The sequence below is a fragment of the Vipera berus genome, assembly GCF_964194415.1.
Source record: "Vipera berus genome assembly, chromosome: 1".
In the NCBI taxonomy this organism is placed as follows: domain Eukaryota; kingdom Metazoa; phylum Chordata; class Lepidosauria; order Squamata; family Viperidae; genus Vipera; species Vipera berus.
In genome coordinates, this window is record NC_138202.1 from 8,738,663 (window position 1) to 8,757,306 (window position 18,644).

Consider the following 18,644-nt stretch of genomic DNA (forward strand, 5'->3'; position numbering starts at 1 on the left):
GTGACTTTAAATAAAGCATACATGAGTTAACTATCAGAACCAGTTTGGTGTAATGGTTCAGGTGCTGGCCTTAGAAACTGGGAGACTAAGAGTTCTAGTCCCACCTTAAGCATGAAACCGCCTGGGTGACTTTGGGCCAATCACCAGGAGCCTGTGAGTTCTAGACCCGCCTTAGGCATGAAACCGCCTGGGTGACTTTGGGCCAATCACCAGGAGCCAGTGAGTTCTAGTCCCACCTTAGGCATGAAAAACTGGCTGGGGTCAGTCACACACACTCATCCCAACCCACTTCACAGGGTTGTTGTGGAGAAAGGACGAGGAGGAAGAAATATCTGTATGTTCATCACCTTGAGTTGTATCTGAAAGAAAAAATGGGATAAAAATCTTTTTTTAAAAGTATGTATCTTAGATCAGCAGCTTCTCCAAATGTACTATTTCCTCCAAATGCAAAATGAGGAAACCAGCTTTTTTGGCTCAGGTACCGTATTTTCCGGCGTATAAGACTACTTTTTAACCCATGAAAATCTTCTCAAAAGTCAAGGGTCGTCTTATACGCCGGGTGCTGAAAATTTAGGGACAGGGCTGGCTGGAAAACCTGGAGCGGATCTCCCATTTAGTCTGCGCAGGGAAAGCGGGACCAATTGGAGAAGAAGCTGCAGTCTGTGATTTTTTACAGGCTGGGGTCTGGGCGTCTTTCCTTCTAAAGTTGAAGAGCAGCTGTAGGCAGGTGGGGAATGCAAGAGCAACTTGAAAGGCAGGTGTAGCCAGAGCAGCGGCTTAGATCTAAGGACACATTTGACTCAGGAACTGGAACACCTGGAGCGGATCTCCCATTTGGTCTTTTTTTTAAAAATCCTATTTATATCCTGCCCTTCTCGGAAGACTCAGGGTGGCTTACAATTTAAAGCACAAATCAATGTGCTTAGCAATAGCCTTCATTCTGTGTATATGCCTGTTTATTAGGGCTTTCACCCCCCCCAGCAGCATTATTACAAAGTCAGCTTATTGCCCCCAATAATCTGGGTCCTCATTTTACCTACCTTGGAAGGATGGAAAGCTGAGTCAACCTTGAGCCTGGTGGGATGCAAACCTGCATTAATTGCAGGCAGCTGGTGTTACTTAAGGCTCTGCGCAGGGAAAGCTTTAGAGTGAATTAGGAAAAGTGAAAAAGTGAATTAGGAAAATAGGGAACGGTTGCTGGAATTGGGTATGTGTAGTTTAACGAAGAGAAGGGTGAGGGGTGACATGATAGCAGTGATCCAATATCTCAGGGGCTGCCACAAAGCAGAGGGAGCCAAGCTATTCTCCAAAGCACCTGAAAGCAGGACAAGAAGCAATGGATGGAAACTAGTCAAGGAGAGAAGCAACCTAGAACTAAGGAGAAACTTCCTGACAGTTAGAACAATTAACCAGTGGAACAACCTGCCTCCAGAAGTGGTGAATGCTCCAACACTGGACGTTTTTAAGAAGAGACTGGACAGCCATTTGTCTGAAATGGTATAGGGTTTCCTGCCTTAGCAGGGGGTTGGACTAGATAACCTCCAAGGTCCCTTCCAACTTCTTCTTCTTCTTCTTCTTCTTCTTATTATTATTATTATTATTATTATTATTATTATTATTATTATTATTATTATTATTATTATTATTATTATTGTTTGTTGTTGTTGTTGTTGTTGTTGTTTAATCCACTTGCACTGTTTTATGTTTACATGTTTGATGACAAACAGCCTTATGTTTATAAGTGACAGTTTTCCTACTAAGCACCTGCATGTCATATGCATTTGAATTACAATTACCATATTAAAATCAAATCTGATGTTTTTTAATTTTTATTTAGTGTGCGTTGGAAGATGGGTAGTCTTATACGGCGAGTATAGCCCAAACCCTATAATTTAACAGGAAATGTAGGGGGTCGTCTTATACGCCCAGTCGTCTTATACGCCGGAAAATACGGTAACAGTTTTTCAGTGGAATCATTTTTTTACAGTAAACAAAACAAATTTGGTTTCACTTGGAAGTAAACTGTTGAATGGAGATTATTTCCTAAGAAGTATGCATCGGATTATACTCTGCCCTTGGCACTTAAAGAAGTTAACAACCGTTTCTTCCTTCTCTCCCCAGAATCTTGGTAGCAGGGCGGAGAAGGGAGTAATGAATTGTACGCATTAGCTTAATGACAAGCCTGAAATGCATTGCCTGCAGAAAGCATAATTCTTAGCTGACTGTCACTGCACAGAAACCTCTGGTGCTTAAAGGTTGGGCCGTACTAGCTTCTTTCCAAATTAAAAAAGAGGTGGGAATAGGTAGGTGTCCTTCACCTCAGAACAGTGTCTCACTTAGTGGCAGGTGTAACGCAGAAATGGGAGAATGCATTGTGCAAAATAATTGTTTTTCTTTTTTTTAATCTGGTTTTAATCCAACTAAGTACTGCAGAAGTCCACAGTATTTAAAGATACAGAGGTAGTCCTTGACTTGCAACAGTTCATTTGAAGTTACGGTCGCATTTTTTAAAAAAGTGACAAGTCTTATTTTTCACGCTTAACGACCGTTGCAGCACCCCCATCGTCATGTGATCCAAATTTGGATGCTTGGCAACTGGCTCATATTGTTGCAGTGTCCCGGGGTCATGTGATCAGCTTTTGTGACCTTCTGACAAGTAAAAATCAACGGGGGAAGCCAGATGCACTTAACGACAACCATACTACTAACTTAACGGCTGCAGTGGTGCACTTGAGAACTCTGGCAAGGAAAGTTGTAAACTGGGGCAAAACTCATTTCACAAATGTTTTGCTTTGCAACATAAATTTTGGGCTCGGTTGTGGTCATAAGTCGAGGACTACCTCTACTGAAAAGAGGGAAATACACTTCTGCTAGCAACTTAGCAACCAGAAGGGTAGCTATATAATACATATAGTCTTCAACTTATGGCCACAACTGAGACCAGAAGTTCTGTCGTTCAGCAGAGCATCTGTTGAGTCATGCCCAAATTTAAGACCTTTTTTTGCCATGGTTTAGTGAATCACAGCGGTTGTTAAGTGAATCATGCAGTCTTCAAGCAAAGGGAAGTCAGGCTGGGAAGGTCGTAAATGGGGAGCACATGACCCCAGGATGTTATAAATGTAAACGCAAGCCAGGTGCCAAGCAACCAGGTTTTGATGACATGGCTTGCATTGGTCGTAAGTGCAAGGACTGGTTGCACATTTTTCAGTACTTTGAACAAATGAATGGCTGTAGGTTGACTACTTGTGTTAATTTCTGATCAGACTTAACTAAAACGAAGAGAAATCTCTTGGAAAACGTGGTATTCCAACAGACAGGCAATCAATAGAAACTTGCCAATCTGATTACCTTGTGCCAGTGCCTTTGTGCGTTAAACACGACACACCATCCTAGAAGGAGTGATAGATTTGCTATTTGCATTCTTCAGCTTCATCTCTATGTGGAAGATTCTTGGACAATCACGCCTTGGTGGAGCAGTGGGCTAATGCCTCCTTAAGTAACACCAGCTGCCTGCAATTAGTGCAGGTTCGCATCCCACCAGGCTCAAGGTTGACTCAGCCTTCCATCCTTCCGAGGTAGGTAAAATGAGGACCCAGATTGTTGGGGGCAATAAGCTGACTTTGTAATAATGCCGCTTGGGGTGTGTGAAAGCCCTAATAAGCAGGCATATACATAGAATGAAGGCTACTGCTAAGTTTGTAAAGCCGCCCTGAGTCTTCGGAGAAGGGCGGGATATAAATGGAATTAAAATAAAAAATAAAATAAAAAATAGATGGTTCTGTTCACTCTGTTGTTTTATTGTGATGGCTTCCTGGAACTTTTCCTCTCAAGATTCCAGGCCTGTCCCAGAAAATTATAATTAGGTGTTTTAATCAGCAGAGTTTTAGGTCTGTGTCCTACCCTTTGATAGAAAATCTAATCCAGCTTTTCCTAGTGATTTTTTTTCTCCTGGATGATGCTGGAATGTACCTCCTCTGTCAGAGCATGCACAGTCTTATTATGCGAGATAACCCAGGAGTACGCAGTAAACAGTGGTTTGTATTAAATGATGGTTTATCTTACACCATCTGCAATATCATACCCAAGGAACAATATACATACACGTGGTAATACAGCAGGATCCAACAAACCACAATTGCAGCAGGAAACAGAAGAGAGAGAACACAGCAGCAGAGCCTTCCTTTGATACAAAGGCTCTCCCAGGGACACAGACTCATCTGGCTCTTAAAGGGACATAGACCCTGCTGAGTCATTCCCATCATTGCATCATACATCTCACATTACATCAGCTGGTTAGCTTTTAAATCATGGCCTTGACATCCTTTTACTCCATGACCATTGCGTTTGCTGAGTGAAGTTGTAGTTGACAATATCTATTCCCAATTCTCCTGCTCTGATGGTTTTGTGTGTTCCACTTGTGACCTCCTGGTCTTTGTGTGTGTCTTTTTGAATCCTAGGATCCCCAAAGTGGATCACGAAACCTCAGGAGAGTACCACTGCGTCTTTAACACCACGCCCATCTCAAAAGCAACGGTGTACGTGAAAGGTAACTTCAACCTGTGGATCCTTCAGTCCTCTTGTCCATTGCATAGAGGAGAAGGACTTTTCTGTTGCCAAACCCATGAGGAACGAGCCACTGCTCATTGGTTCCCCTAGCTCAGGGGTAGGCAACCTTGGCTCTTTTATGACTCGTGGACTTCGACTCCCAGAATCCCTGAGCTGGCTCAGGAATTCTGGGAGTCGAAGTCCCCGAGTCATAAAAGAGCCAAGGTTGCCTACCCCTGCCCTAGCTTCTTCTCTAGTCTGAGAAAGAGAGGAGCCCTGGTGGCGCAGTGATTAAAAGGCAGTATTGCAGGCTGACTCACTGCCCACTGCCAGCAGTTCGATCCCGACCAGCTCGAAGTTGACTCAGCTTTCCAATCCTTCCGAGGTCAGTAAAACGACAACCCAGACTGTCGTGGGCAATATGCTGACCCTGCAGACCACTTAAGAGAGGGCTGTAAAGCACTGTGAAGCGGTATATAGGCCTTAAGGGCTCTTGCTCTGTTTTCCCAGCCTTGTGCACCCCTGTCCCCAAGAGCTAACTCCCAGACCTTGCCAAGAAAGTACCCAAATATTTGTCACCAGCTGCCAAGGCTTGTTCACGATAGATGAGTTTATATAGGCCAGAGTGTTTGCTTAATCAACCTCTCCTCCGGCCCCTGATCAGCTCTGCTGCCTTTTCTGATATTCTTCCGCAGTTGCCCCCCACGTGGTGCCCTACAAGAAGATGGAACACGGCACCGAAGGGGACACGGTAACGCTGACTTGCAAATGCAATTCTTACCCTCCTGTCACCCAGTGGACCTGGTACACGGTGGTAGACAAGGTGCCACAGGTTAGTGCCTTTCCCTGCCATGAACTCGGGATTCTTCCGGCTCGTTCGGAATAGGTGGCTTTGCTGCTTGTGGGGGAAGCCACGTTAAGAATCCACCGGTGGCCTTTCCAGGTCTTGCTTCAGAGATGGATTGAAGAGAGAGAGCAACATGCATACCTGTAAGAAGGCAAACCCACTTGAAATCAGGAAATCAGATAGTCCTCGACTTACAACCATTCATTTAGTGACTGTTCGAAGTCACAGTGGAACTGGGAGAGGGGAAATAGTGATCTATCATGGGTTTTCACACTTGGCACCCTGGTAGCGTCCCCGTGGTCATATATGTGGTCAAAATTAGGGCATGTGTTTATGATAGTTGCCCTGTCCCACGGTCACATGACCACCATTTATAATCTTGCCAGATGCGCTTAAATGTCCCCAACGATTCGCTTAACTGCAGCGATTCACTTAACAACTGTGGCAAAAAAGGTCATAAAAATGGGACAAAATTCAGTTAACAACTGCCTTGCTTTGCAGTGGAAATTTTGGACTCACTTGTGGTCGTAAGTCAAGGGCTACCTATAATTTGCTGTCTTCTGCTGATGACTAGAAACCTAGTGAGGTTTTTTAAATAGCATTAATCTTAGATTAAGGGCTGGAGAGTAGTTCACTATAAAAAACCCAAACACTTTATTTTTATTAAAAGGGTTTGACTGGCCACTAATTTTAACAATTATAGAACTAATAAGGGATTTTTTTCCCCATCTGGCAGTCCAGAGTGCATAGAACTGTGGAGCACACGAGAGGAAAAAGGTTAAATATTTTAATAGGTTACTTGTATGCCACCCAGAGTCCCTCTGTGAGGGAGATGGGCAGTTTCTCAATTTAATAAAATAAAATAAAAATTTTTTTTGTCATATTCCAGCAAGGGCTAGAAGAAAACCCATTTAAAAGAGGAGGTGCAGTCAGTGCTACAAATTTATTTTTATTTTATCAAATTTATACACTGTCCATCTCGTCTGAGTGACTGGGTGGTTTGTAGATAAAATCTTATACAGCCGTATACAAAGAGACATAGTTAAAAAGCAGTTTTTAAAAAAAGATGGAGGGGGGCACACTCAGGCCACAACACCCCCCCCCCCATGGTTGCATGCTTCCTTTGGACCCTACCAGAAGGCTGAGGGCAAGATATATTTATCAAATTTATATGTTACCCATCTCTCCAGAGGTGAGACACTCGAGCGAAACCAGGTGGTGATCTGATTAGTCAAAAGGAAACTTTCATCTTTGGTGTCCAAATTGCGTTGGACCTTGTGTGGAAGCTGATGCTGTGGGCTCTTCCTTCTGAAACTATTAAGTCGTTTTCAAGAGTGCATGCAGTCCCCAACTTACGCCAGTTCATTTAGCGATCGCTCAAAATTACAACAACACTGGGGGGAAAAAGTGACATGCCGTGAATTGCTGAGGAGGGTCCCACCTTGGCCTCTTCCTCCTCACCAGGTATTCCAAGCTCCGGCTTCTGCGAAAGAGTTCCCCCCCCCCTCCTGTGACTCCGGACTGTACAAGCAGTCCTCAACTTAGGACACTTCATTTAGTGACTATTCAAAGTTATAACAGCACTGAAAAATGTGACTTACAACTGTTTTTCATACAACCGTTGCAGCATCCCCAAGGTCACATAATCAAAATTCAGATGATGATAATAAGTTGGAAGGGACCTTGGAGGTCATCTAGTCCAACCCCCTGCTCAGGCAGGAAAGCCTATACCATTTCAGACAATTGGCTGGCCAGTCTCTTCTTAAAAACCTCCAGTGTTGGAGCATTCACCGCTTCTTCAGGCAGGTTGTTCCACTGGTTAATCGTTCTAACTGTCAGGAAGTTTCTCCTTAGTTCTAGGTTGCTTCTCTCCTTGATTAGTTTCCATCCGTTGTTTGGCAACTGGTTCGTATTTATGACGGTTGCAGCATCCTGGGCTCATGCGGTCCCCTTTTGCGACCTTCCGACCAGCAAAGTCAATGGGGGAAGCCAGATGCACTTAACAACCACGTGAACTAATTGAACAACTGCAGTGGCTCATTTAACAACGGTGGCAAAGAGGCGTTGTAAAATGGGGCGAAACTCACTTGACAGCTGTCTTGCTTTGCAGCGGACGTTTGGGGCTCGGGTCTTGTCTCTGTAGCTAGTAACCACCCCCTCCTCTCCTCCAGTTTGTCATGAACGGCACCGAGGAAAGGTTCTACATCAAATCCAACGGCACCAGGACAGATCTTCAGATCATTTCTTTGAACCTGGAGAAGGACCCTGGGACCTACGTCTGCAACGGCACCAACGAGATGGGCGAAGGGAGCGCCGAGGTGAACTTGAGGGTGCGGAGCCGGCTGGCTGCTTTGTGGCCGTTCTTGGGGATTGTGGCAGAAGTGCTGGTCCTCGTCACAATCATCTTCATCTATGAGAAGAGGAGAAAGCCCAATGAGGTTCCTGAAGGTAAGGTGCTGGCATGGGCAAGGGGGATGATGGTGGTGGTGGTGGTGATGTCATGATTCCGATAGATGAGGCCAGTTAAAAGAACTTCAAGGCAAGGAATTCTTCCTCAAAGGACATTTTTATTTGGCTACAGCCAGGGGTAGGCAACCTCGGTTCTTTTATGACTCATGGACTTCAACTCCCAGAATTCCTGAGTCAGCTGTGCTGACTCAGGAATTCTGGGAGTTGAAGTCCATGAGTCATAAAAGAGCCGAGGTTGCCTACCCCTGGGCTACACAATATCCACACGTGCAAAGGTGAACCCAAGACTAATTGCCCTCCCCCTGGTTTACAAAGTTGCAATTCCCACCCCAATTAGATGTCATAAATCACATTCACCAATTTGTTACGAAACTCAGCACTCCTCCCCGGGGGATCCAGTCCACCAAAATGTAATCAGTAATGATCTTGGGGCTAGCTTAAAATTACACTTCCTCCTCCTCCCCCCCCCCTAAATATGTGGCAACCGAAAACGAAGTGATTTGGTTCCAGGAGGCGTGACAAGTACTAAACGCAAGCAAGAGCCAAACACACCACATGGCTTCCCCCCCCCCCCCGAACAGATTTGATTCTGTATTTCTCCATCTGTATCTCCATCTGTTTGCATCTGTATTTCTCCATCTGTGTCTCCATCTCCATCTGTTTGCATCTGCGTTTCTCCAACAGAGGACATTACAAGGAGATTGTGTGTTAATGGAGGCTGAGAAGAGAAAAGGTTTTTACAATTAGCTTTTAATAATTTTTCCCTGGGAGAGAAGAAAAGCTTTTGTTGCCAGAGGATTAGTTGAGTCTGTCTCTTAAAATGACATCTAATTCTGCCAAGGATTGAAGACTTGTAAGGGATCAGATTCTCTGGGGTTGAGATGCATTAAGACAAAGTGCCTCCCCCCCCCAAAAAAAATTGGGGGGCACCAGGGATCAGTTCTATGGAGAGAGGTTTTTTTGCACCCCCGAGGGAGCGTGGTTATATACATAAATATACACATACATCTTTAGTGTAAGTCTAATATTACAACATCAAGTATTTCTGTCAGCTAAATAAAAACATTACATTAATCAACAATTTCTGTTTCTAACCAATCCACATCTTAATGGCATTTGCACTTAATATCCTTGTATTCAATCAGTGTCCTGCTCGGCTGTGGCTTGGGGACACTTTTTTCAGTGCCATTGTAACTTCGAACAGTCATCAAGCAAACTGTTGTAAGTCGAGGACACCTTGCTAAACAACTGGTGGTACTCGGATGTGGCACAATGGTTGAAAAGGTTGAAAAGCCCTGGTCTTAAGCACTGTGGAAAGATTGCTGAGTCAGACTTTTATCTGCCCCCCCCTCTCCTTTGTTCCTTGTCTCCTATGGGGAAAAAAACAAGAACTTTGCTGCCTAAATCAATTGGCAGGAATGTTTTAAGTCCCTGGAGAAGTCTCATAGCCAATGTCAGCCTTCTCATTTCCCTGCTGTCAGCATCTAACATTTTAATCTATTTCTTCTCTTAGGGAGTGTTCTGGTCACTGTTTTTCCCTCCACATGTTTGCATTATTTAAAATGTTTTTACTTTAAATACCCGAGATGCCTAAATGCTTCTGTCTAAATTAGAAATTCAGCATTTCTTCCCGTGCCACCCCCTACTCCTCTTTCCTTTTTTTTTAAAAAAAATGCTTTCTTTGCTGTGGAGATCTAAATCATTATATGTTTCTTGGTAAACGGCAAGACATCCCTCGCTTTCTCCACCCTTATAGATTTCATTCAAATCCTGCTTTGTTTGTACGCGATCTTCGCAGCGACGCTTGGAACTGAGGAAAGGGAAAAAATCTTAGAGCAGGGGTGGGGGAAGTTTAGGACTTGTGGACTTCCACTCCCAGACTTCTTGAGCCAGCGGGAATGGCTGGCTCAGGAATTCTGGGAGTTGAAGTCCACAAGTCACCCACAAGTCACCAAGGGGCCATAAAGTTCCTTACTTCTGTCTTACAGCAGGGGTCCCCAGCCCCCGGGCTGCGGCCCATTCGGAACTGGGCTATACAAGTGGGTGAGCACGGGCACACCTGCCACTCGCAACTATCCTCTCTTCCCCCGCCACCCCTACACCAGGCTGGTCTGCCAAGCCGGAGAGATTGGGGACTGCTGTCTTAGAGGATAAGAAGGTTTCTTGTTTGACTGCTCAGCCTTGGGTACTTAAAGCTGCCTGGACTTCCATCCCCCAGAATTCCCCAACCGGCATGCTGGCTGTGGAATTCTGGAAGTTGAAGTCCGGACAGCTTAAATTGCCTAAGTCAGGGGTCTTCGAACTTGGACCCTTTTATGACTTGTGGACTTTGACTCCTAGAATTCCTCAGCCAGGCACACGTGCCTGGCTGAGGAATTCTAGGAGTCAAAGTCCACAAGTCATAAAAGGGTCCAAGTTCGAAGACCCCTGGCCTAAGGTAAGTGCCTACGGTTGAGCCACACTGGCTTAAAAGCTTGCAAATACGGCATACCTGCTGACCTTAACTTTGGATTCAATTCTTTCTTGCTGCTGCATGTTAACCCTTTGTGGTAAGTGGAAGACCAAACCAAAGCCACCCTTCGCCCTGGTTGTCTTCTCCTCCGTATATGATCTGCCCGTAGCACCCGTGTGCTAGTTTATCTAGTGGTGAAGACACCTGGCCAGAAACTGGGAGACCGTGAGTTCTAGTCCCACCTTAGGCACAAACACCAGCTGGGTGACTCTGGGCCAAATACCAGGGGACTGTGAGTTCTAGTCCCACTTTATGTAGGAAAGTCCGCTGGGAGACTTTGGGCCAATCCCTCTCTCTCAGCCCAAGCCACCTCACAGGGTTGTGGTGAGGAAAATGGAATGCATAAACATAATATTAAGTTGGGATGTAAATAAAAAATAAATAAATGTAGACATATTGAGGGGGGCATGGCATAAAAACCAGCTATCTTTTGAGAAATAAATAGATAAATAAATGAGATGATAGATGAGATGATAGAATGAATTGGGGACAAAGGAGGTTAATTGCCCTGAGGAAAATCGGTGGTGGGAAACATAAATAAATAGGAATATATAATAGAAACAGGAAATACAAACAAATACGTACATAAATGTGACAAAGTATGATTTGCCTACTCACCAAATCCTTCTTTCTTCTTCTTCTCTTCCTTTGCTCAAAGATGATGATGGAGGCTCTGCGCCCCTGTAAGTATAAAGAACCTTTTTTTCCCCCACTACTGATAAAGTACCTCCTGAGGCCACTTGTGGGTGGAGAATTAAGACATCCAGAATATGGGACTGCCTGCTGTCCTCTGATACTGAAAGAGGAGCCACAGGAAACAGAGATGGGAGGAAAGAGGAGCCCACGGGGCCCAAAGCGAGGGCAGTTGGGTTAGTGGGTCCTTTAAAGGCTGGGAAACACAAGGGCTTGGTGGGCTGTGCCAGAGCAGATTGCCTTAGCCCAGGCATCTTCAAACTTGGCCCTTTTATGACTCGTGGACTTCAACTCCCAGAATTCCTCAGCCAGGCACGCTGGCTGAGGAATTCTGGGCGTTGGAAGTCCACACGAGTCATAAAAGGGCCGAGTTTGAAGACCCCTGCCTTAGCCGGTGTTTTTCAATCCTGGCAACTTGGAAGATGTGTAGATGTCAAGGTAATGATTGAGAAGCTAACCAGCTTGTATAATGTGAGGTGAACGATGCATTGTTAGGAATGACTCAGCAGCAGTCTGTATGTCCCTTTAAGAGCTTGAGTATAAAAGGGAAGGCCTTGCTGGAGTCTTCCCCTCTCGACCGTTTCCTGCTGTAATTGCTCCGTATTGGAGTTTGCTGAATGGCCACGTGTATGTGTCTGGTTCCTAGCGTATAATTTGCAGATAGTGTAATATAAACCACCATTTAAATGCAAACCACTGTGTACTGCATTTACTCCTGGGTTGCCTCAGCGCAATAAGACTGCACGCTCTTGACAGTAGACTTCCAACACCCAGAATCCCTTAGCCAGCCATGCTGGCTCTGGGGAATTCTAGGGATTGAAGCCCACATTTCTTCAAGCGTCCAAGGTTGAGAAACGCTGGCTAAAATGGTCTGTTCTGAAATCTCAGTGTAGTGTGCAGCTGGCTGGGAAACTCTGGCAGCTGAAGTCCACGCTGTCATGGTTCCGACAGATGAAACTCTTCAAAGAACTTGGAGGCCTTGCTTACCTTAAAGAATCTTTATTCGAGTAGCATGGCATCGGCACGTACATGGCGGAAGCCAAAATCTGAATTCCCCACCCCTGAGCACATAGTATCAAAGCACAATTCCCTCCTCTAATCAACAGTCATAAATCACATTCTCCAATTAATTTGAAATGCAGGGCCTTCCCTCCGGGTTCTCCAACCGGGCCATTTCTTATCATCTCTTATTTCAAACCACCTTGGGGAAAAAACACTCGTATGACGTTGTTATGTCTAACTAATTCCTATACACATTTTTCCTCACACACCCCCACCCCACCCCAGCATCATCTTTTTAATTTTTGTATCCTGTTTTTTATTATGTATTGCCCTGTTCACCGCCCTGAGTCCTTCGGGAGAAGGGCGGTATACAAATTAAATTATTAAATTAAATTAAATTAAATCTAATTCTAACTAAAAGTAACACACAAGTTAAGGGGGAAATGGCTGCATCTCCGTATGTTGTCAAAGCAAGAACATCCGATGTTCGCAGCGTTGACACACACATCTTCACGTTGTCAGGGTTGAGAGACACACTACCCTTAGCTTTGAGGAATATGGGGCTGCCTGCTGTCGCTGATCCGGATGGGCCTGTGAGAGGGAGAGCTGGGGAGTTTGTATCCTCATAGATAGGCCCTAGACTCCGCCCACTCACTAGTCTAGATTGGAGTTTGACAAAGGTTCTGGAACCTGACTGACTTTTCCTTCCTCCCCCCCCTCCCAGAAAAGGCAACGCTGCAAATAACACGGACAAGAACGTGCGTCAGAGGAACGCCAATTAAGCCCACAGCAAGGTAGGCTTTCTGTGAAGGACGAGCAAAGGCAGGGGGAGACCCAAAATGTGCCCCGTGTTTCACCCGTCGTCCAAAGATAGGGGGGGGGGAGAATTAATAATAATCCGTTCTTGAAATTCTGGGTTTGCTTTAGAAACTTGTCAGGAACGGAGAAGGGAGCCGGCCTCTTCTGGGTCAGGGAATGTCAGAGTCCTGAATGATAAATGACAGAAGAATTAATCGACGTGGAATAACTTGCCCCCAGAAGTTGTGAGTTGTCCTATTACCATCCAAGAAGAGATTGGGTGGCCATTTATCCTGAAGGTCTATCACAGGGGTCTTCCAACTTGGCCCTTTTACCACTCGTGGACTTCGACTCCCAGAATTCCTCAGCCAGGCACCCGTGCCTGGCTGAGGAATTCTGGGAATCGAAGTCCACGAGTCGTAAAAGGGCCAAGTCTGAAGACCCCTTCTTGAGCCGGGGGTTGGACTAGAAGACCTCTAAAGTCCCTTCCGACCCTGTTATTCTATGTACTGATATCCCTAAAAGGGCTTGGACTACAACTCCCATTATTGGCACGAGAGGGATGAATGTCGCAGTCCAACACATCTGCAGGGGGGGGTACCAAGTTGAGAAAGGACGGGGCATCTGACAGGACCACCTAAGCCCAATTTGGACCTCCATTGGCATATGGTATCTACTCAAGCCGGGTAATGCCCACTAGGCATTATTGCTCCATCCCACTCCCCTCCTCGGAATACTGGGAAGATCAAAGAGAATATTTGTTGCTCAGGGTGTAAGTGTGGAGGCCTCGGTTCTCTCTCAGGTTGGCTGTTTCCTTCCAGACCAGGGGTAGGCAACCTCGGCTCTTTTATGACTCATGGACTATGCTGACTCAGGAATTCTGGGAGTTGAAGTCCATGAGTCTCAAAAGAGCCGAGGTTGCCTACCCCTGTTCCAGACCTTTCATTACCCAACTAGGTAACATCAGCAGTGCTAAAACACCAGCTGCCTGCAATTAGTGCAGGTTCGCATCCCACCAGGCTCAAGGTTGACTCAGCCTTCCATCCTTCCGAGGTAGGTAAAATGAGGACCCAGATTGTTGGGGGCAATTAAGCTGACTTTGTAATAATGCCGCTTGGGGTGTGTGTGAAAGCCCTAATAAGCAGGCATATACATAGAATGAAGGCTATTGCTAAGCTTGTAAACCGCCCTGAGTCTTCGGAGAAGGGCGGGATATAAATGGAATTAAAAATAAAAAAAATAAAAGAGAGTGGGGTTCACTCTGTTTATATACGAGCGCAGTGCATTGATCCCATCATCGGTGCTGTCCACAAAAAGAGAATTGTCGCAATTCAAATTTTTTTTAAAAAAATTGTTTTCTCCCAATTGGACTTTCTTTAGTGCAAATGAGACTTGCATATTTCCCAGCTAGCTTCTTTTCATGCCCTGCTTTGAGATCGTTCTTTGCTGAAGGGGGAATATTTGGATTTGCCATAATTATATTTTGCCTTTGTTTTGTATAAACACCAACAATACAATGTGTGAGTTGAGCCTAATTATATATTCTCTCTTTTCCTCTTTCTCTCTCCCTCCCTTCCCCTCTCCCTCCTTCCCTCTCTCTCTCTCCCTCCTTTCCCCTCTCCCCCTGTTGCTTTCCCTCTCTCCCTCCCCCCTCCCTCCCTTCCCCTCCTTCTCCCTCCATCTCTCAGGTGACATGAGACCTAAGCAGAGGGCTTAGATGTTTCTTCTGACATTTTCCTGCTGTAAAACCAAGAATATTTCCAGAACACCCTTGCATCCTTTCTTTTTTTTAAAAAAAAAAGGAAGACAAAAAGCAGTGAGAAATCTTTTAGCCTTTTTTAAGTTTTAACCACACGTAAAGTTTTTCCGTCTCGTCCTCACTGCTGAATCTTGAGAGTTGGGGAAAGGAAATGGAAGAAATGGGGAAATTACATTTCAAGAACATGTTGCCGGTTAGTTTAAGATCCACCATCCCTCACTCAAGAATGTGCTGTGTTCTCGTTCTCTCTCTCTTCTCTCCTCTCTCTCTCTCTCTCTCTCTCTCTCTCCTCTCTCTCTCTTTCTCTTCTCTCTCTCTCTCTCTCTTTTCTCTCTCTCTCTCCTCTCTCTCTCTTTCTCTCTCTCCTCTCTCTCTCTCTCCTCTCTCTCTCTTTTTAGTAGCAGGCCCTAGGGGGAGTTATTAAATGAGTCCCATTTAACGATGCAGTAGCATGAAGCAGTCCAGAGTTTTAAGTCACCCTCAGCTTTAGGAAGGGCAGTGCTTCAGCCCTGAATAAGTGTGGCCAGTAGAAGAGCTTGCCTCTCCTCCTCTTCCTTATTTGTTTCTCCCTGGAGCAGAAACTCCCAAATCTTGCGCACCCATTTTCTCCAGACCCCAGAGCGAAGATACCACGAAACAAGGGCTGCTGCTGCTGCTGCTTGTGTGTTGGTGTTTGGCTTCTCGAGCCTGGAAGAGATGGCCAAGCTTGGCCGCCTTTTGCCATTCCTCTCTCCAGCCACCTGAGCCTTTTGGGGCTCCCTGGAGACACCTCTAGTGCACTCTAGACACAAAGAGCGACGACGGTGCCGTAATTGCTCAGGAGACGAGGACAGCGGCTTTTTCTCCTGCCTCCCCACCCCCCAACCTCGCCGACCTCAGAGCATCCAGCCAAGATGGAGGCAAGAGTCTGAAGCTTATACGTAGGGTTGTCTTTCCAGCTTATCTGGTGGTGTGTCTCCTTTTAGTCCAGGGACATTGTAGACGGCAATTAATTGCAAAGGCCAGACGACAAGCCGGCATGTTAACTCTCACGCAGCGCCTTCATCTTGTCCCAACACCCGTCGGCCTCTGCCAAGGAAGAGAATGTCCTGACAGCTCGTTGGGCTACCCTTAGTTTTGGTGACTGTTGGAATAGGTCATTGTTTGAAATAAGCCAGCTTTCTCTCAATAAAGCCAACTCGGTTGTTGTTTTTGGTTTCTTTCCTTATTCTCGTTCCTCGTTTTTTGAGTGCTGGCTGTGGAGTAATTCCAGGCGTTGACGTCCAGGCATCCTAAAGTTGACACGGTTGAGAAAAAACCCCTGTTCGAAGAGAGTTACCTCGCGACAGGCAAGGCTGGCGTGGAGTTTGACGACGGGGGGGGGGGGGGGGCGGAAGAAGGTGGGGGTTGAGTTGCTGCTGTATGTGATAGTTGTCAGCGTTGTGGTTTGGACCTTGTCGCCTGCCAGTGGCTGCACTCTCACTGTGAAACAAGCATTGGGCTTCTCCTGCTAAGTCAGGCCCACAACCTTTTGGGCACCAGAGACCGGTTCCGTGGAGAGAGGTTTTTTTCCCACGGATCGGAGGCTGCGTGGTTTTGCGTGCTGCCTGCAACCCGTGGATGGGGTTTTCCTTGTTTGTGCAGACCGGTTGCTGACATGCCGTGGCCCTGTACCGGTCCATGGACCGGGGATTGGGAATCGCTGTGCTAAGTGACATCCCCAACTTAGTTTGGCCCCGGTGGCAATTTTTGCTCTGAAGGCAGCCCTGCAAATTGTCCATTACAGTAGTCCAGCCCACTTTATTAGATCTCCAAATATATACAAATTACGTCCCAACAAGCCTGTTGATCCATTTCATTTTTCAGCTGCATCTCTTAAACAAGTCAACCAAAGCTTTCTTCTGCTTGTAGATTTTGACGATATTCTTCACAGTGTCACTCACGTCTGTGCAAAGCCAGGATCCTGCAGGTTTTAAAAACCTTGTAACAAGAGCATTGCTTACCCGAGAGACTTACTCCATCACCTGGCTGTGAATGATCGAGGCCAGAGCTGAACCTGTCCGGACCGTAAGAAAATGAGTGACCGATACACAGAAACAGGGCCATGTCTGAATATAGATTGGGGGGGGGGGAGCAGCCATCCCCTCTTCTGTAAGGAGAGGCAGGTATTCTGGAACAAGATACAGGAGGATCTGGACAGACTCGAACACTGGGCACTATCTAACAAAATGAAATTCAACGATGAAAAAAGTAAGGCTCTACATTTAGGCAGGAAAAAACAAATGCACAGGTATAGTATAGGTGGTACCTTGCTCAATAGTAGCAACTGTGAGAGGGATCTCGGAGTCCTAGTAGACAATCACTTCAATATGAGCCAGCTGTGTGCTGCAGCTGCCAAAAAAGCCAACACAGTGCTAGGCTGCATTAAGAGAGGAATGGAATCAAGGTAACGTGAAGTGTTAATACCACTTTACAATGCCATGGTGAGGCCACACTTGGAATACGGCATCCAGTTTTGGTCACCACAATGCAAAAAAGATGTTGAGACTCTAGAAAGAGTGCAGAGAAGAGCAACAAAGCTGATTAGGGACTGGAGGCTAAAAGATATAAGGAACGGTTGCTGGAATTGGATATGTCTAGTTTAATGAAGAGAAGGACGAGGGGGGACATGATAGCCATGTTCCAGTATTTCAGGGGTAAGAGGCAACAAATGGAAACTAGTCAAGGAGAGAAGCAACCTGGAACTAAGGAGAAACTTCCTGACAGTTAGAACAACTAACCAGTGGAACAACCTGCCTCTAGAAGCTGTGAATACTCCAACACTGGAAGTTTTTAAGAAGAGACTGAACAGCCATTTGTCTGAAATGGTATAGGGTTTCCTGCCTGAGCAGGGGGTGTTGGACTAGATGACCTCCAAGGTCCCTTCCAACTTTATTATTATTATTAAGTCATGGTTCTGCTTTGTAAGAAAAAGCAGAACAGAGAAAAGCAGGCCAGCCTGGCCCGGGATAAAGCAAGACTGCTGTCACTAGGAGATAGGCAGTATATAAATTTAATAAATTACAATATCATTTATTATTATTGTCTTCACCATCTTAGGAAAAATGTCCCTGGAACAAATGCATCAGAGAATATAGGTAGTCCTCATCTTAGACCAGAATTGGAACCACAACTTCCATTGTTATGCAAGGTAGTTGTTAAGTGAGTCGTGCCGAATTTTACAATCCTTTTTGCCACAGTTGTTCAGTGAGTTACTGCAGTCATTAAGCGAATCTGGTTTCCCCCATTGACATTGCTTGTCGGAAGCCAGCTGGGAAGGTTGCAAAATCAGATGACCTCAGGACACTGCGCCCATTGTAAGTACACGTAGTCCTCGCCTTAACGACCACATCACTTTACTCATACCTGGTTGTATTGTCATGAGATTTGCTTGTAAGAAGGTCGCAAAGGGGGGAATCACGTGATCCCGGGACACTGCGACCATCATAAGTATGAATCGATTGCCAAGCATCTGAATTTTGATCACATGACCACGGGGGATGCTGCAGTGGTCATAAGTGTGAAAACCGATCATGAGTCACTTTTTTTCAATACCGTTGTAACTTCGAACAATTGGTAAACTAATGGTTGTGTGGGAAGAATCCAGAGAAAGAAATATTTTGGGAAATATTAAAAAAGGCAGAAATCAACACACATACACACACACCAAGTCTCTCTGCCCGAAACAGAAACCGGGTCTGCAGAAATGCAGATGTGATAATCTTGTCAGAAAGATTGGAGCTAGGAAGCTGGGATTAGAAAGATAAAGATCCCTAGAATCAACTCCTCACACCAAAAAATCCAACAGTCATCACCAGCCACAGCCTTAGGGAAGCAGGATATGACCTTTGGGACACCATAGGATTAACCCACCACCATCAGAATACCAGAAGGGCACATTCAGACTCAGGTCAAAGTTCATGCCCCAGGAACAACTCCAAACAAAAGCTCAAGAAGGTATTAAAAACCCACCACTCCCAGCTGGTCAGTTTTCCCAGAGC

At 45.6% G+C, this 18,644-nt stretch overlaps 1 protein-coding gene and 1 long non-coding RNA gene across 5 annotated transcripts in view; one reads left to right on the forward strand and one right to left on the reverse strand.

The window, feature by feature from the left end:
- The window catches only part of BSG (basigin (Ok blood group)), a 55,906-nt gene that overhangs the window by 27,492 nt on the left and 9,770 nt on the right, over positions 1–18,644 (forward strand). Inside the window, exons 3-8 of one of the 2 annotated variants that reach the window (XR_014025650.1) lie at positions 4,458–4,546; positions 5,241–5,377; positions 7,564–7,840; positions 11,032–11,056; positions 12,793–12,862; positions 14,555–14,818. Coding sequence is in view for 1 of the 2 variants with exons in the window: in XM_081321460.1 (XP_081177586.1) it covers positions 4,458–4,546; positions 5,241–5,377; positions 7,564–7,840; positions 11,032–11,056; positions 12,793–12,850 (586 nt within the window). In the remaining variant the exon portion in view is untranslated. Of the gene's footprint in view, positions 1–4,457; positions 4,547–5,240; positions 5,378–7,563; positions 7,841–11,031; positions 11,057–12,792; positions 12,863–14,554; positions 15,833–18,644 lie in introns of those variants that run through there. The other variant, XM_081321460.1, reaches the window with a different exon arrangement.
- Positions 4–7,546, reverse strand: LOC308664391. 3 transcript variants are annotated; one of them, XR_014025664.1, is made up of 4 exons: positions 6,994–7,013; positions 6,571–6,786; positions 5,327–5,533; positions 4–359 (listed from the first exon to the last, which is right to left on the reverse strand). It is a non-coding gene; the product is annotated as an uncharacterized lncRNA (long non-coding RNA). The 3 variants fall into 3 exon arrangements; XR_014025665.1 differs by having other exon boundaries at positions 50–104; positions 171–359; positions 6,571–7,546; XR_014025663.1 differs by having other exon boundaries at positions 6,571–7,546.